Genomic DNA, 17406 nt, shown 5'->3' with positions numbered 1-17406 from the left:
CCTGTTCTGTAGGGTACCCCCTTCCACAATATCCTCAAGCTTCAGCAATCCCCCACCCCCTCATCTATTTTTCCTTTTATTATGTAGATCAATTAGGCCTCTCTTGCCAGCAAAAAAGGTCCAATCAACTTTTTCAATCCGGTCCCAAATGATCTGAAAGATGAAGCATTTTCAGAGAGGGGGTAATAGAGCTGGAAATTGTAAAATTCTCTTTGGCAGGCTGCGAAAGAGAAAAGTATGAATTTTCTTGCCCTGTTCCTGGTATTTTGAAAAGCTTGTCAAGTGATCGTGATATGTGGACGCTTCTGAGAGATACCACTCTTAATCAAGGCACAAAGCCTTTTCATTTCTTGAAAAGTCTTATTTCTTGGCAAATTTCCCCCTGCAAAGTGCATTCTTCTCTCTGCTCTTTGCCCAGAAAGAGGTGCCATTGTGTGGGAATGGACATCTGTGGTCTGTCCCAACAGAGATCACAGAGTGCGGGCCAGGACCAGGTGACCCAGAACAGCTACTTGAGTCTCCCAGTCAATGGCCCTGGCTAGACTGCCTCCAATTTCAACAAGGGCTTGCTGAAAAAAAGAGGCAGACCTTAGGTGGTCCAGTCACCTCCCCAACCAGAATGATCCTGAGGATGAAGCTTCCCAGTTTCATCAACACTGCCTTGGTGGGTGGTGATGACTATGGCCAGCGACTGGGCAGATTCACAGGGAGCCCTGGGGGTGAGCAGCCAACCCCGCAGGACATTCATAGGTGGGGCATGATCTTAGCCTTCCTCCAGCTGGTCTTCAAGTCCCCCAAGGGTCAGAGTCCCACCCTGCTGGTCTGACCCCTCAAGGTTCCTCAGGACACCAGGGATCCTCTGACCCCCCACCCTTCTCACTTCACTCCCCGACCCCTCCCAAACAATGGACCCAAGTGTGAACAACCCCAAGGCTGGTGGCGAACAAGGCCTCCAAGCACCAAGCCCAAGCCTGCCCTCTTTTCAAAAAGAGGGAGGCTGTCCTCAGTATTTCGGACCTATTTCAGAGGACTTCTGCTCCTTCAAACCTATTTTCAAAACTCAGGATGATGAAGGCTCTCCAGATAAACTCCAGTTTCACCCCCTGATATGTGGCGGCTAAAGATCAACTGACCCTGTAGCCAGAAAGGAGGAGGAAATATTACTAAAAGGGGACCTCATTCCCAGAGGTAATAGCCTTTAAAAGGTCTGGTTTGCTGACTTTGGACTCTTAAGGGTTGTCTTAGCTTCCTGCCCCCAACGTGAGTAAAACAGAGAACAAGAAAAAAGCCACCTACGAAATCCAAATTCAAAACTTTTCTTGGCCTGTGAGTCCATTTTTTACATCCACGAATCCCAGTCAAGGCAACACACACACACACACACACACACACACACACACATCAATGCCCTTTCCAGAATATAAATGTTAACACATGTAAAATCATGAATTCCATAATTCCTCCTGTGGGCGTTGGGTCACATTAGGTTTCCCACTAAGTGAAATGATTGTCACCTGGGTATAGCTCCTTCCATCGTGTTGTACGCAGCACAGGAACACGGGTCTGGAGCTGTGGACGTTTGAGAACTCCAGCCACCCACCTCCCTGCCTCTGTGGCTTTCCTGCCTTTGGCCACCAGATGGCACTCTAGAAACGTTCTCAGCACCAGAGTCTCCTGCACCAAAGCTCCCCTGCATTACTCCCAGCTGGCCTTCTTCCCTCTTCTCTGTTCCCTTTCAGTCGACGTCCCAGAGTACAGTTGAAGGGGCTTTGTGGAGGGCAAATGTCCGTGATCTTGGGCAAGCTAACCAACCCTCCATGCTCAGCTTCTTCAACCCTATGGCCTGGTTGTGAGGGTGGCATGGGACGATGCAGGTAAAACACTCGGGACAAGGCTTGGCATCTCATCAGTCTGCTCAGACCCCTTCCAAAGCTCTGCATGGCCTTCAGGACAAGGTCCAAATCCTGAGCACGGGGTCCCAGGCCTTCCATCATCTGGCGGCCCCTGCTGACACCCCCAGCCCACCGTCCTCCTCCCCACTCGCACAGGCCCTCGTGTGGGACTGTGAGAAGCAAGCTCGCCCACCTCCAGCCTCTTCCATTCTGCTCCCTCCACCTGCTCACACCTGCCCCCCCCCACCCCTGCTCACTCTTCCCCGTCCTTCAGGGTGTGTTGGAGCGTCCTCCAGGAGGAGCCTCCCCTGACCCCTAAGCCTGACTCTGGAGCCATCCACTGGGCCCACTTCTTTCATTTTCCCCACCCTGGCTTGAGACTACAAGCCCCTTGGGGGTCACTTTGTCTTGCTCACTGCCTTGCACATAGTAGGGTGAGTGAGGGCCAGACAGTGAGGCCGCCATGCAGGCTGACCGTCACCAGAGGACCTGGGGCCCACGCTGGTTCCCCTTGCAGGGCAGGTAGCACTGGGCCCTCGTCCGAGCTGAAGAAGCCCTGGGAAATGAGCCTTCCTGGCCAAGAAGGCGGAGGAAAAAACGTGAAGGGACAAATGCAAGACCATTTTTACCATTTGCATTCGAGGTATAAAGCCTGGCAAATAGTACAAGGTAAACTAGTCCCATGTAATGAGTGCTTTCTCTGTACCAGGCATTGCACCAAGCCCTCACTTGCATTATCTCATCAAATCCTTACCACAAACTCGGGAGATGGGTGACAGCCACGCTCTACAGAGAAGGAAACTGAGGCCCAAAGAGGTTATGTGACTTGTGCCATGTCTCCGAGCTATTGAGTGTTCTGTCTTCGGAGCCAGACTGTAGGAAACACCCCATTGGATTCAGGCCCCTTGCTATTGGGAAACCTCCAGGGGTAGAATATGAAAGGATAGGGTGTGGGAAAGAGAATACAGAGGGGAAGGGGGGTGCAAGGTGAGGCTTAGGCCAGGGAGGTCCTCAGTCGCCCCATCCTAATGGCCACAAGCCCCCTGGCCAATGGGCCTGATTGGAGTCACTTGTGTCCCAACAGGCACCTCCAGCCCCAAGGACTGAGCTGCCAACACCCATCGAGGGGAAGCTGGCCCTTAACTCCCATCACTTCAAAAGGTTTACAAACCTCTGGACTCAACCTCAAGGTAAAGTGCGAGACTGGACAATGGTGGGGGCAGTGGATGGAGGAGGAAATGAGAAGCAGCAAGCCACCTCAAGGCCACCCAAGCCAACTGCCCACTCGCCCCCCTCCTGGCCTCACCTCTGTGATGGGACTCTTGGACATGAACAGCAGTGGGAGGAGAAGAATTGGAGGAAGGGAGGGAAAGGGAGAGGAAGGTGTGGGAGAGGGAAAGGTATAAAAACCTCCAAGACCAAGGAGCAGGAGCTGGGGGATTCCCCCGGACAGGGGCTCAGGCTGGACCAGATGTGGAGAACAATGGGCCAGGAGGCTAGGGAGCCGGAAGGGAAGGGGGGAGGGAGGCCACACCGTCGGGTCAGAAAGGTCATTGTACTTCAGAAGCCAAGGACACGGGCACCTTTGGCTCCTGAAGTATGTGGGCAGGGACTGACCCAGGGCCAGTGCAAGAGCCAGAGGCAGCCACAAGGTAGGCCAAGCTGGCAGATCACGCCACCCACCACTAATAACAATGTCATTGCCTACGACTCCGGGCCAACATTTCATTTCATCCCCACGATTTCCTGCTGAGTGGGCTACTGTTGTTATTCCCATCTGCGCTCTTAAGATGAGGCCCAGAGAGGTTGAGTGACTTGTCCTACATGACCCAGCTGGGAAGTTGTGGAGTCAGGATTTGAACCCAGGCATTTTGGCTCTGATGGCCACTCTCTTAATCAGCGCTGCTTCCCATGAGACAAAAACGGGTGATGAGGGCGAAGTCAAGACTGAGAGGTAGACAAGTGTGGGAAAAAGGGGAATGGGAGAAGAATGACAGGAGATGACGGAAACAAAGAGAGACAAGGAAGGGAAGAGAGGCCAGGGTGTGACTTGCCCGGGAGGGGCTCAGGCTCTCTGCTCACTTGGCCACAGCAGGGGCTCCCCTCCCCTCAGTGGCTGCCTTGCCACATGGACAGCACCTTCCCATCCGGCCTGTCCCCAGCCGCATCCTCCTCAGCGGCGGGCCACTCAGCTTCACGGAAACTCTCTTTCTCTAATTGGCATAGAAGCTCACAGCCCTCCCTTTTCCTGTAGGTGGGGTTTCCATAGGAAAAAGCTGCTTCTCTGTTTCCCCAGCCTAGCAACTGTTTGGAAGTCAGATCCCCACATCCTGCTCTACTGGGTCAAGTCCCTCCTGGACCGGCTCTTGTCCATCATTTGCTAACGGGGACCAACAGTGCCCCTGAACAATTTTACTTCATTGGTCCTTGGACCCCTCAAATCTCTTCTGATGAAGATGGCCTTGCCTGGGAATTCTGCTGGCTCCATCAACTAATTATGGGACGAGGCTGTGCCAGCAGGTCTGGGGGCAGGAGAACAGGGCTAATCAAGCCCCCCAGGAAACACTGGAGGACTTGCCCAGCCTTTGAAGAACTCTAGCGGTTTCTGGATCTAGCCCACTCTGGCGGTAAGCATGATGCGACTTCTGCCACTTCTGCTGGGACTTTGGGGGCCAGGTGGCTACTTGTTCCTTTCAGGGGATTGTCAGGAGGTCGCCACTCTCACTGTGAAATATCAAGTGTCAGAGGAAGTACCATCCGGCACAGTGATAGGGAAGCTGTCTCAGGAACTGGGCCGGGAGGAGAGGTCTGGGCGAGCAGGGGCTGCCTTCCAGGTCTTGCAGCTGCCTCAGGCGCTCCCCATCCAGGTGGACTCCAAGGACGGCCTGCTCAGCACAGGGAGGCGGCTGGACCGGGAGCAGCTTTGCCGGCAGCAGGATCCCTGCCTGGTTTCCTTTGACGTGCTTGCCACAGGGGATTTGGCTCTCATCCACGTGGAGATCCACGTGCTGGACATCAACGACCACCAGCCTCAGTTTCCCAAAGGTGAGCAGGAGCTGGAAATCTCTGAGAGCGCCTCCCTGCGCACCCGGATCCCCCTGGACAGAGCTCTGGACCCAGACACTGGCCCCAACACTCTGCACTCCTACACCCTGTCTCCCAGCGAGCATTTTGCCCTGGATGTCATTGTGGGGCCCGATGAGACCAAACATGCGGAACTCGTGGTGGTGAAGGAGCTGGACCGGGAAATCCATTCATTTTTTGATCTGGTGTTAACTGCCTATGACAGTGGGAACCCCCCCAAGTCAGGCACCAGCTTGGTCAAGGTCAATGTCCTGGACTCCAATGACAATAGCCCTGTGTTCGCTGAGAGCTCGCTGGCACTGGAAATCCAAGAAGACGCTGCCCCTGGTACTCTCCTCATAAACTTGACTGCCACAGACCCTGATCAAGGCCCCAACGGGGAGGTGGAATACTTCCTCAGTAAGCATGTGCCTCCAGAGGTGCTGGACACCTTCAGTATTGATGCCAAGACAGGCCAGGTGATTCTGCGTCAACCCCTAGACTATGAGAAGAATCCTGCCTATGAGGTGGATGTCCAGGCGAGGGACCTGGGTCCCAATCCCATCCCAGCCCACTGCAAAATTCTCATCAAGGTTCTGGACGTCAATGACAACACCCCAAACATCCACATCACGTGGGCCTCCCAACCATCCCTGGTGTCCGAAGCTCTTCCCAAGGACAGTTTCATTGCTCTCATCATGGCAAACGACCTAGACTCAGGAAACAATGGCCTGGTCCACTGTTGGCTGAGCCAAGAGCTGGGCCACTTCAGGCTGAAGAGGACCAATGGCAACACATACATGCTGCTAACCAACGCCACGCTGGACAGAGAGCAGTGGCCGCAATATACCCTCACTCTTTTGGCCCAAGACCAAGGACCCCAGCCCTTATCAGTCAAGAAACAGCTCAGCATTCAGATCAGTGATGCCAACGACAACGCACCTGTGTTTGAGAAAAGCAGGTACCAGGTCTCCACTCGGGAAAACAACCTGCCCTCTCTTCACCTCATTACCATCAAGGCCCATGATGCAGATCTGGGCGTTAATGGGAAAATCTCATACCACATCCAGGACTCTCCAGTTTCTCACTTGGTAGCTATTGACTCAGACACAGGCGAGGTCACCGCTCAGAGGTCACTGGACTATGAACAGATGGCCGGCTTTGAGTTCCTGGTGATCGCAGAGGACAGGGGGCAGCCCCAGCTTGCATCCAGTGTCTCTGTGTGGGTCAGCCTGCTGGATGCCAATGATAATGTCCCAGAGGTGATTCACCCCATACTCAGCGATGGGAAAGCCAGTCTCTCGGTGCTTGTAAATGCCTCCACAGGTCACCTGCTGGTGCCCATTGAAACTCCCAATGGCGTGGGTCCAGCAGGCACTGACATGCCACCACAGGCCACCCCCAGCTCCCGGCCATTCCTTTTGGTGACCATTGTAGCAAGAGATGCAGACTCGGGGGCAAATGGAGAGCTCCTCTACAGCATTCAGAGCGGGAACGAAGCCGGTCTCTTTGTCCTCAGTCCCCACCTGGGGCAGCTGTTCATCAACATCACCAATGCCAGCAGCCTCACTGGGAGTGAGTGGGAGCTGGAGATCGTGGTGGAAGACCGGGGCAGCCCCTCCTTACAGACCCGGGCCCTGTTGAGGGTCTTCTTCGTCACCAGTGTGGACCACTTGAGGGACTCAGCCCGTGAGCCTGGGGCTCTGAGCACATCGGTGCTCACGGTGATTTGCCTGGTCGTATTGCTGGCCATCTCCGGGTTGATCTTGGCTCTGATTATGTCCATTTGCCGGACAGAGAAGAAGGACAACAGGGCCTACAACTGTCGGGAGGCCGAGTCCACCTACCGTCACCAGCCCAAGAGGCCCCAGAAACACATCCAGAAGGCGGACATCCACCTCGTGCCTGTGCTCAGGGGCCAGGTGGATGAGCCTGGCGAAGCTGGGCAGCCCCCCAAGCACGTGGGCAAGGAAGCGATGATGGAAGCAGGCTGGGACCCCTGCCTGCAGGCCCCCTTTCATCTCACACCGACCCTGTACAGGACTCTGCGTAACCAAGGTAACCAGGGAACGCTGGCCGAGAGCCGAGAGGTGCTGCAGGACACTGTCAACCTCCTTTTCAACCATCCCAGGCAGAGGAATGCCTCCCGGGAGAACCTGAACCTTCCCGAGCCCCAACCTGCGACGGGCCAGCCCCGCTCAAGGCCCCTGAAGGTTGCGGGCAGCCCCACAGGGAGGGTGCCTGGGGACCAGGGCAGTAAGGAGGCCCCGCTGAGCCCGCCGGCCTCCTCTGCAACCCTGAGGCGGCAGCGGAATCTCCATGGCAAAGTAGCCCCTGAGAAAGAGTCAGGCCCCCGTCAGATCCTGCGGAGCCTGGTCCGGCTGTCTGTGGCTGCCTTTGCGGAGCGGAACCCCGTAGAGGAGCTCACTGTGGATTCGCCTCCTGTTCAGGTAACTCGGTGTGGGCAGCTCCCTCTCTTGTCAGCCCCCCTCACCCGCCCACAACAGCATCAGACCCCATTACCCTCACATTCTTCACATTCATTCCTCAGCCTCACCACGCACTTTAGGATGCATTGGGTGCAGTTGTTCAGGGCACAGCTCTGGGGTCAACAGAATTTAGCTGTGTGATCCTGAACAAATGACTTACTGTCTCTGAGCCTTAGTTTCCTTATCTATAAAATAGGGATGACAGTAAGAGCATCTGCCTTGCAGAACTGTCCTAAGGATTTGGTCAGTTAATTCCTATATGAGCACTCACTTAGAGTGCCTTGTGCAAGTAGACACATAGCAAAGGTAGTGATTAAGAGTACAAGCTTTGGAGCAAGGCTGCCCAGGTTCAAATTCTGGCTCCACCTCTTCCAAGCTGTGAACCACAGGGAAGTTACTCAGCTTCTCTGTTGAAGTTGCCCAAGTTAACAGCACCCATCTCCCAAGTTTGCTTGAAGGTAATAAAGTGAACGTGCTTAAAGCCTCTAGAATAGTGTCTGGCGTGTAGTCAGCACTCAGAAAATGATTATGATGATTTCTGCAAAGCTCTTCTCCATTTCACCTGCCCTCATCTCGTCTGGGCAACCTCCGGGTGAAGCAAGCCGGCATAGGCATCATTGCCCCCAGGCTCAGGGGCTGCATTTGACCTGCCTGAGACCCCAGAGCTTGCCAGCTAGGCCTATGGGATAGGACAGTGGAAACAACCTTGGAACTTGGGAGTTAGGCAGATCTAGGTTCCAGTTTCAGCACAGCCACTTTAGGAGCTGGGCAACATTAACATCTGAGCCTTATTTTCTTCATCTATAAAATGGGGATTGTGATGCCAAACTTAGCTGTATCTACCTCCCAGGGGGTTGAGAATTAAATGGGATGATGAATGGCTGTGTCCAGTGACCTAGGATTTACTGGACACACCTGGGAAAGCTTTTTCCGGGACGGTGTCTGATCTCACACCCATATCAACTCCTCTGAACCCCAGATCATTTTCCCTGTGCCAGGCTGCCCGCCCAAGGCACACTTCTGTCATAAGCCAGGCTATCAGCTCATGTTTCCTGCGGAGCAAGGACACAGCTTCCTTCCCCCACCCCTTCCCCAGGAAGCCACCTCGAGAGAGCCCAGCTGCTCTCTCAGGAGTCCTGCCCTGGGCTCTGTGCAGCCCCAGAAGTTGCCCAGAGCCATGCATTCATTCATTTGTTCATTCATTCATTCACCCATTCATTCATCAAATGCTTATTGAATGAGCTCTTTGTGCCAAACACTGTGCTGGTGGTTGGCAAACAGAGAGAGCAGATAGCAAGCCCTGTGGGTGACCCCACTGGGGTGAAAGAGAGGAGGGTACCAAGTTGGGATCAAGTTGAGGGTAAGAGGCAGCTTGCCTAATGCTTGTCTTTCCGGTAGCACAGTGCCACAGTGGAGTCAGATCCCAGTTCAAAGTCCAACCCTGCCTCTAACTGCTGTGTAGCCCCTGTGAGCCTCAGGTGCCACATCTGTAAAGTGGATATAATGGTATCTCTTTCCTTGGGTTACTGAAGAATGACATGAGATTATACACCACTGGACAGTTATTAAGTGCTTATCATAAGATCTATTCCTAAGTAATTTATAGACTTTCACTCATTTAATCCTCATAGCCACAACTAACACATGACCTGAGTCTCATTTTTATTCCTTTTTTTTTTTTTTTTTTAACTGCTGAGGAAACTGAGGGTCAGAATGCTTAAGTAATTCCTCAAGGCCACACAGATGGGAAGTGGAACAGGGGCAGATTTAGGACTTGAACCCAAGTCTGACTCCAGAGTCTGGACTCTAACTGTGAAATGACAGCCTGAATGACAGCATACAACTTAGGGTTTGGCACTCAGGGAGTTTCCCTGAAGTAGCAGCTGTCACTCGAAAACAGGGTGGCAGGTGCTTGTAGGAGGGTTTCTGGGCCTGAGCCAGGAGGTGGGAACTGCCCTGAGGCAGGCAATGGGACCCTGACCCTCCCACATCACAGTGAAACCCCAGTCCTGGCCACCTCCCCTTCCAACTCTCCTCTGAGGTTGGCATTTTCTGTCTTGAGCTGCCCAGAGGGCAGAGGGACCCTCTCAGGGAAGACGGGGGCTGGGCCCAGTTGGGAGGCAGAGGCAGCATTTCTAGGAGGAACAACCCAAACCCCTTGACTCTGCAGAGCATTTCAAACTTTCAAACCAGCTAATTAATCCTGACAACCCTGTAAAGAAGTCTGGGTGGTATTTTTAGATCCACCTTAGAGATGAGGAAACTGAGGTCTGAGTGTGTCTAAAAACCTGCCTGACATCACACAACAAGCTAGAAACGACCTTGACTTGGTCTGTTGCCTTCTCCCTCACAAGGGCCTGTGGGGCCTCACCCTGACATCTCACCCACCCCTGCCCCACTCACCAGCCTTTCTGAAACGCCTCCGTCTCCTCTGGCCTTTCAGCTTGAGCACCTTCTGACCAAAACTCCCTTCCTCCCTCACCCTGGCCCTCACCCTCTCTCCACTTGCCAAACCCCTGTGGAACCTCCGGGTCTCAGCAGAGGCGCCTGGCATGTAGTATGAACTCAGAAAACGTATGTTGAAATAAGTGAATTACTTCCCCCTGTATCCACAGCCCCTACCCGTAACTCCCTCCTTGCTGCAAGCTGGGTGAGGGGCCTTCCTCTGCTCCACTTGACCTCCATCGTTTCTCATCCCTGGTGCAACCCCCCATAGCAACTGCTGTGTCCTGTCTCCCCTGACTGTCCTCCCTGGCAGACTGGGAACTCCCTGAGGACGGAGACTGGGTCTTGTTCTCATTCTTACCCCCCCTCCCCCCAGCAAGCACTCGGCGTGGCACAAACAAGCTCTCATTAAATACTTGTCGAGTGAATGAAAGGAAGAATAAACGAATGATTCAAAGACACCCTTCTGCCTTCTGTACAACATAGTCTTACATCTGGCCCGCCAACAATGGCTCAGTCTTTGAACATCACTGAAGCGGGGGAAATAACACTTTACAATAATCCTTATCGAGGTTATAACACATTTATAGTCAGGACATGCCCTTTTCACCCCCGTCCCACAGCTTCCACCGGGAGCAGGTCTCCTGGGGGAATGAGAGTTGGGGGACAGGCCCAGAGGGTTCTCATTCTCTCTCTCAGACTCCCAGGTCCTGGGAATTTGTAGCTGACACATGGCCAAGCAGGGAACCTGTCTGCACACATCCCTGCCTCCGTCACCATCACCGTTCACCATCCCCCATCCGATCCACAAACATCTGAAGCTGGAGGAAAGACTATAAAAAGAAAGCACCGGCATTGAGGGAAACATCCGGTGAGGAAGTGTGCTGGGTCGGAATTGTGTGGAGTCAACAGATTTTTCCTGTCTTGTAGCAAATCTCCCAGCTGCTGTCCTTGCTGCATCAGGGCCAATTCCAGCCCAAACCAAACCACCGGGGAAATAAGTACTTGGCCAAGCCCGGCGGCAGCAGGTAAGCTGCACGTAGCCCCCACTGGCTTCTCAAGCCCCCCACCAGCCTGCCCTCACGCTTGCAGCCTCTGTGCCTTGAGGAAGGGTGAGCACATCCCAGACGCTGCTCCCCTGGGAGACTGCAGCGAACAGCATCCATTCCCCCACCCAGGCATCCTGGTCCTGGAGCAACTGTATTAATAGTATCTACAGGACCCGAGTCACTAAGGAAGTGACTTCATCCCTGAGGCTCTGATTATCTATCTGTTCCCTGATTGCAGAGGTGCTGGGCTATGAACTTTAAATCTGTAACGTTTAGCTCTTTCTCTTGACCCTTAAACATAATATGAAGGCTCCTGGCTAAGGATGTGGGTGTGTGGGTGTGTTCCTTTGGGCCGTCCTAGAATTAAAGAGACCTCAAGAGGACATCTAATCTAACTCCCTCTTGCTACAGATGGAGAAACTGAGGCTCTAAGCAGTTTGATCCAAACCAGCTATGTAAACTTGAGCAAATCAAGCCTCAGGGATGCAGTTTCTCATCCATGAAACAGAGGTCACCACACTTCCTTGTAGTGATGGGGTAAGGATTTAATGATCACATGCGTTCTAAGCCCACGGCCCAGTGCCTGGCACATGGGAAGTACACAAACAATGCTAAGTCCTTTCCCCGTAAAGTGACTTTGCTCAAGGTCAAATAGCCAGTGAGTGGCAAAGCTGGGACCAGCTCTCAGGACACTGACTTCCGGTTCAGTGCTCTTGCTGTGACAACTTACAGTCTTTTTTTTGTTGTTTTTTTTTTTTTTTGCAAAGATAGCTAGAAATAGTGTAGAGTAGCGGTGAGCACACACATTCCAGAGTCATATCAGCCCGGATTTGAATTCTTACTTAATTTGTGGGGACCTTGGGCAAGCTACCTAATCTTTACAAATCTTGGTTTTCTCATTTGTAAAATGAGGACAACAAGAGAACCCCTTACAGACGTGAAAGGTTTGATGAGAAGGTAAATATACCTTGCAAAGCATATGTCTGACTCAGAGTAATTGCTCAATAAACATTAGTTGTTGCCATTACTTGCAAACTTGCTACCCCTGCATAGGAGCAGAAATGGCCACAGAAAAAAGCAGCAAGGACCCCCAGGCCTTAAAGGGAACTTTTCCAGATGCTGGGATGAGACGCCAGGCCTGTCCCCACCATGCTAAGGTAGTCCCAGGAACTGGCCTCCCCCAGGTGATAGAGAGGGTCTTTGGCAGGGAGGGGTCAGGGAGACAGCAAGAGACTCCATAGTAGATTCTGAGTAGCTTTCGGATGCCTCGCCTCTGCTGCATCCTCTATTGACCTACTCTTCTGGTCTGGGATTTAGCCTCAAATAGGGAGGAAGGAACATTCAGTCACTCAGTCCACGAAGTATTTATTAAGCACCTACTATGTGCCAAGTCCTATTCTGAGCACTGGCGAGAAAGCAGCGGATGAGACAGACAAATATCCCTGCCCTCACTGGAGCTCATACTCAGATAGAGGGATAGAGGGGTGGAAGGATGACTGCATTAGATCACCCAAAGTTTACTAAACTCCTATTCCATGCCAGGTAATGAGAAGCAATGGAGGGACAATGGTGAGTAATATCAGGGCATTCATAGTCACTTCTGTTTGCTGACTGCTTACAACACTGTGCTAAGCTCTTTACATGCAACACCTCATTTTACCCCCATAACGCCCCCATGAGGTGGGTGTTATTTATTACTCCCATTTTACAGATGAGGAAGCAGACTCAGAGTAGGCAGGAGGGCTGGGATCAAGTAACCCAGATTGGTCTGACTCTGAAGGCTGGGCTGTGGACCCACTTCCCTCTGTGGATGAACGAATGCTGGCATGAATAGAAGACTATTCATGAGCAGGAATGAATGAATCTATGTGTGAATTTCCTCACTCGCGGACTGTGTTGGCTCCCTTTGCAGGAGTGCAATCCCAGACACAGATGGCCCAGGTGCCAGGGCTGGTGGCCAGGCAGAACCAGATCAGGAGGAAGGGCCCTTGGACCCTGAGGAGGACCTCTCTGTGAAGCAGCTGCTAGAAGAAGAGCTGTCGAACCTGCTGGACCCCTACACAGGTAGGGACTCCCCAGGGTCACCCCGACCCCGCTTCTGCCCCCATGGTACCCTCCTGTGCCCAGGCTTCAGAGTTCTGCTCCAATCCACTGCAGGAAAACAGCCTTTCTATTTCTGGAGAAGACTATCAGCAAAAGTTTTTCACTTCCCCTGGAGCTTCAGATCTTCATTTGTTTAAAGATCAGATTCTACTCTGATCATTCATTTAAAAAAATCATCATAAGAATAGTGAACAGTTACTGAGCTCTTGGTGTGTGCCAGGTACCAAGGAAGCATCTTATATACATTATCTCAGTTAAGCTTCCAAACAGTCTTTTCAGGTAGATATTATGAGCTCCAATTTAGAGATCAGCAAACTGAGGCTCAGAGAGGTAATACAGCCTGCCCAGAGTCACTTCAATGATTGAAGGGAAGCCATCCTGAGCCCACCTACCATCACGGGACCTCTCTCTACCTCCTAAACCACTCATCTGCATTTCTTTGATGTCTTTAAATACGCTTTTACCCTGAGAATTCAAGAATCTGCCAGCTCCCTCCGCACCCCCCCCCCCCCCCCCCCCCCCCGCATCAGTCAGCCCCCTTCAGGTAACACAGAGTAAGTCCAACCTACGCTGACTTTCTGTTTCTGTAGTTAATAATCTGCTCTTCATCCGGACATATTCTGTGCGCTGAAGGCATGACAGGGACTTCCCTTTCCTTGGTTAAAAAAATATATAGCTAACTTTTATTGAGTGCTTTCTATGTGCTAGTCCCTGTTCTAATCGCCTCATGAGAAAATCTGAGATAGGGACTATTCGTTATCCCCATTTCATAAAGGAAAAAAACTGAGGGGAGAGGGTGTTTAGTAATTTTCCCAAGGTTGTGCAGCCAATGGTTATTAACCCAGGCAGTGTGGCTCTAAATTAAAATTAAGTAAAATGAAATCTAATTAAAATCAAGTAAAATGAAAAATTCAGCTCCTCAGTCATATCAGCCACATTTCCGGAGCTCAGTAGCTACGTGTGGCTAATGGATATTGCCTGGGACAGCACAAATCTACAGAGTTTTACAGGATAGCATTGTCTAGAATGCAGAGCTGTGAGGTCCAATAGAGTAGCCACTGGCCACATGTGAAAATGGCTAGTACCAATTGAGATGTGATAGAAGTATAAAACACACTCCAGATTTTGAAGACTTAGTATGAAAAAAGAATGTAAAATATCTCATTAATAATTTTAAAAATATTGATTATGTGATAAAATGATATTAAATATAAAAAAACTTTTACAAATTAATTTCACCTTCTCTTTCTACTTTTTAAATGTGGCTACTAGAAAATTTCAGACGACCTCAGTGCCTTGCATTATATCTGTGTGCACCAGCTCTGCGCTGGAACCTGGGGGCTCAGTTCCCATGTGGTCCTGCTTCCCCACAGCACAGAGGGCAAAGAACACAGGGAGATGGTAACAAGTGGTGTGACGAAGAGCGCAGCAGGGGTAGAAGTGCCTGCGCTGCTCACAGGGCTGGACTGTGATGAGGCTACTGGTGAATGTGCCTGACACTGGGGTCTTGGCTGCATCAGATAAAAGCCCCACCTGAGGATGTGACGATAACCATATCTTACCGTTGCATGAGCTCACTGAATGCTTACAGCCACCTGACAAGATAAGTGCTACTATTTTACCACTTTGTGAGCGAAAAAGGAGGCTCAGAGAGGTTAAGCAAGTTTTTCAAGGTCACAATGCTCATAAGCTGCAAAGTTAGGAAATCAAATCCAGGTCTGCCCAGTGCCCACCTGCCGCAGAGTGAATTCATCACCACATTTCAGCCATTCTCCTACACTCCACTGATTTTCTCATTCCAAGCTTCATTCCTTCCAAAGCTCTCTGACCCTTGTGCAAGGAAAAGCCTGATTCTGTAACACCAGAAGAGTTCTAACCTTATTACCCCAGAGTCTCAGGGAACTTAGGTTTACATTTCCCAAATGTCCAGGGTTAATATTTATGTCCATTCAATCATTCAATAAACGTTCACTAAGCCCCAGGTGTGGGCTGGACTAGTCGGGAAGGGGCGTGACCCTGCCTCACAGCCTGCACAGCCCCACACTGTGAAGGCAAGACCGAGACTCATTTATCAATAGAAACAGCATTTACTGTATTTTGCAATAACTTTTCAAAATCACAAAAGTAATATTTGGTTAATATAGATAAATGTAGATAAACAAAAAGAGAATAAATCATTTCTGCCCAGGGGTAATTTCAGTTGACACTATGACGCGTCCCCTTCCAGTCTTTCATTCTATGCACAGATTATAAAGCAGGTTACCTTAAGCAAATATTAAATACATGTTAAAGCAGACGTTGTGCCTTTTTTTTTTTTTTTAAAGACACACATCCTTAACCACAAAGCCTATAATTTCTTCCCTCTGGCTTGGCCTCTATCATTGGGCCTGGAACTAGTTTTCTGAGACAGGATTTTCTGTTGAAGAGATGGGAAAAGGAGAAGTGTGATGATGGGATTTGGGGCCTGGGGGACACTTTTTCACCGCCCCGGCCCTTCCCTGGGACAGCTCTTAGGCAGCCAGCCCCTTCACACCGTTTCCTGCAGTTTGAGAGGGGAAGGTTGAGGAGTTGAGAGCATGAGGCCAGGAGGCAACAGTACAGACCTTAGTAGGCCTGGGAAACCAGAGCCACCTAGCCTCCAGGGGGAGGAAGGGCCAGCTCTTCAGAGAGTGGGCGCAGTTGTGTAGTGACAGGGGGCTTCCAAGTCATCAGACCTGGGGGTCAAATCGGGGCTTGGTTGCCTAGTAGCTGTGTGACAACTTCTTGGAACTTCAGTTTCCTCATCCATAAAATACTCTTGACTTCAAAGGTTTGTGTGGAGGTTAAATGAGATAATTATGTAAATTGCCTAGCACAGAAGTACTTAATAAGTGGTCACTATTATTATGAATAGGAACCGAAGGCAGCACCAAGGCCAGGAACTCCAGCAATGGCTAAAAAACGGGGATTCCCCCCACCCCCACCCCCACCCCCGGCATCCTCAGCTAGTGGTGTCCGGAGGGAGTGAAAATCCTGGCTGTACAGGGATGGATGAAGGACACCTAAACCTGAAACAGCCCCACGGACCGGGAGATGCTTTAGAAACGGGCCATTTCTAATTCTAGGCCTTCCTCCTCCCCCTGCCGCGTCCTCACTCAGCTCACGCGCGGACATCAGTCGCTGCCTTCCTGCCCGGAGCGCTTCCCTGTCAGGGCCTCTTCCTTCCCGCCCACCTCCGGCCGCCCCATCGGTCCCCTCCATTTCCCTTTCCTCCTTTGTCCGGCGCCCCGCCCTGCCCACGACCCCACCCCCGCCCGCCATGGGCTCCGCCCTCACCGCGTCCCTTCCGCCCCTTGCAGGCCTCGCCCTGGACCGGCTGAGCGTCCCCGATCCAGCCTGGATGGCAAGACTCTCTTTGCCCCTCGCCACCAACTACCGTGACAACGTGTTCTCCCCGGACGCTGCGACCTCGGAGGAGCCCAGGACCTTCCAGACGTTCGGCAAGGCGCCGGGGCCCGAGCTGAGCCCGACGGGCACGCGGCTGGCCAGCACCTTCCTGTCGGAGATGAGCTCACTGTTGGAGATGCTGCTGGAGCAGCGCCCCGCCGTGCCGGTGGAGGCCGCCTCCGAGGTGCTGCGGCGGCTCTCAGTCTGCGGAAGGACCCTGAGTCTAGACCTAGCCACCAGCGGGGCCTCGGGCTCGGAAGGCCCTGGGGGCCGATCTGGAAAGAAGGGGGCCGAGGGCAGGACCAGCAGCGGCAGCAGCAGCAGGGACCTGTGGATCCAGGAACCAGGGGCCCCGGGAGATGTTAGGAAGCCCAGGCCCTGAGGATTCTGGGACAGGAGGTGGTTTCTCTAATCTTTGAACTCACTGACCAGAGGTGGCCTGAGAACTTAAGGTGACCAGTGCTGCCCCACAGAGGAGGCAGGAGCCCCAGGACAAACAGCGGGCTGACCAAAGCAACCCCTTGTTAGGGGCTGGCTCTCTGCCTGTGGATTTTTTGGAGGAAGACAGTTGGCCGCTGAGATAAGTGTTTGCTGGCAAAACACATGTAAGAGCACAGAGGGTTCATCCTCCTGCAGAGCAGATGCCAAGGAGTGTCACAAGCAGGAAAGGATGGCCTGGGTGCACACTGGAGGGTGTTGGGGGCTGGATCCTGGGGCACCAGGCAAAGCTCTCTGACCTACTAATAAAGGAAAAGCAGTGGCTCGTTATCCTGTTTGCACCTGTCGAGAGGGAGGATGGAAGAATAGAGTGAAGGTTCTTTGTCATCCAGTCCCTGGCCAGAGGGTCATGCGGGGCCTGGACAGGAGGGTGCACAGTGTTAGGTAGGCAATGATGGACATGGGTACTCTTGACCCCTGCTCCTCTGCTGCTGCTACATT

At 52.2% G+C, this 17406-nt stretch overlaps 1 protein-coding gene across 1 annotated transcript; it reads left to right on the top strand.

Moving 5' to 3' along the window:
- The first annotated feature begins 4489 nt into the window (after positions 1 to 4489).
- PCDH12 (protocadherin 12) lies at positions 4490 to 17228 on the top strand. The gene is made up of 4 exons (XM_065874980.1): positions 4490 to 7405; positions 10820 to 10917; positions 12851 to 13002; positions 16380 to 17228. The coding sequence occupies exons 1-4, from the start codon at positions 4526 to 4528 to the stop codon at positions 16847 to 16849; spliced, it is 3600 nt and encodes a 1199-aa protein (XP_065731052.1). The 5' UTR covers positions 4490 to 4525; the 3' UTR covers positions 16850 to 17228.
- The last annotated feature ends 178 nt before the right edge of the window (positions 17229 to 17406 follow it).

Source organism: Phocoena phocoena, chromosome 3 (genome assembly GCF_963924675.1).
Source record: "Phocoena phocoena chromosome 3, mPhoPho1.1, whole genome shotgun sequence".
NCBI lineage: Eukaryota > Metazoa > Chordata > Mammalia > Artiodactyla > Phocoenidae > Phocoena > Phocoena phocoena.
Note: the sequence above shows the minus strand (reverse complement) of the source record. Positions and strands in the feature narration are given on the sequence as shown.

What these genes read in the sequence shown, in the direction of transcription:
- PCDH12 (XM_065874980.1), top strand. Translation starts at nt 4,526, where the DNA reads ATGATGCGACTTCTGCCACTTCTGCTGGGACTTTGGGGGCCAGGTGGC. An exon ending in GCCAAGCCCGGCGGCAGCAG is followed by an intron (nt 10,918 to 12,850) that starts GTAAGCTGCACG and finishes CTCCCTTTGCAG; the next exon opens with GAGTGCAATCCCAGACACAG. An exon ending in CCTGCTGGACCCCTACACAG is followed by an intron (nt 13,003 to 16,379) that starts GTAGGGACTCCC and finishes CGCCCCTTGCAG; the next exon opens with GCCTCGCCCTGGACCGGCTG.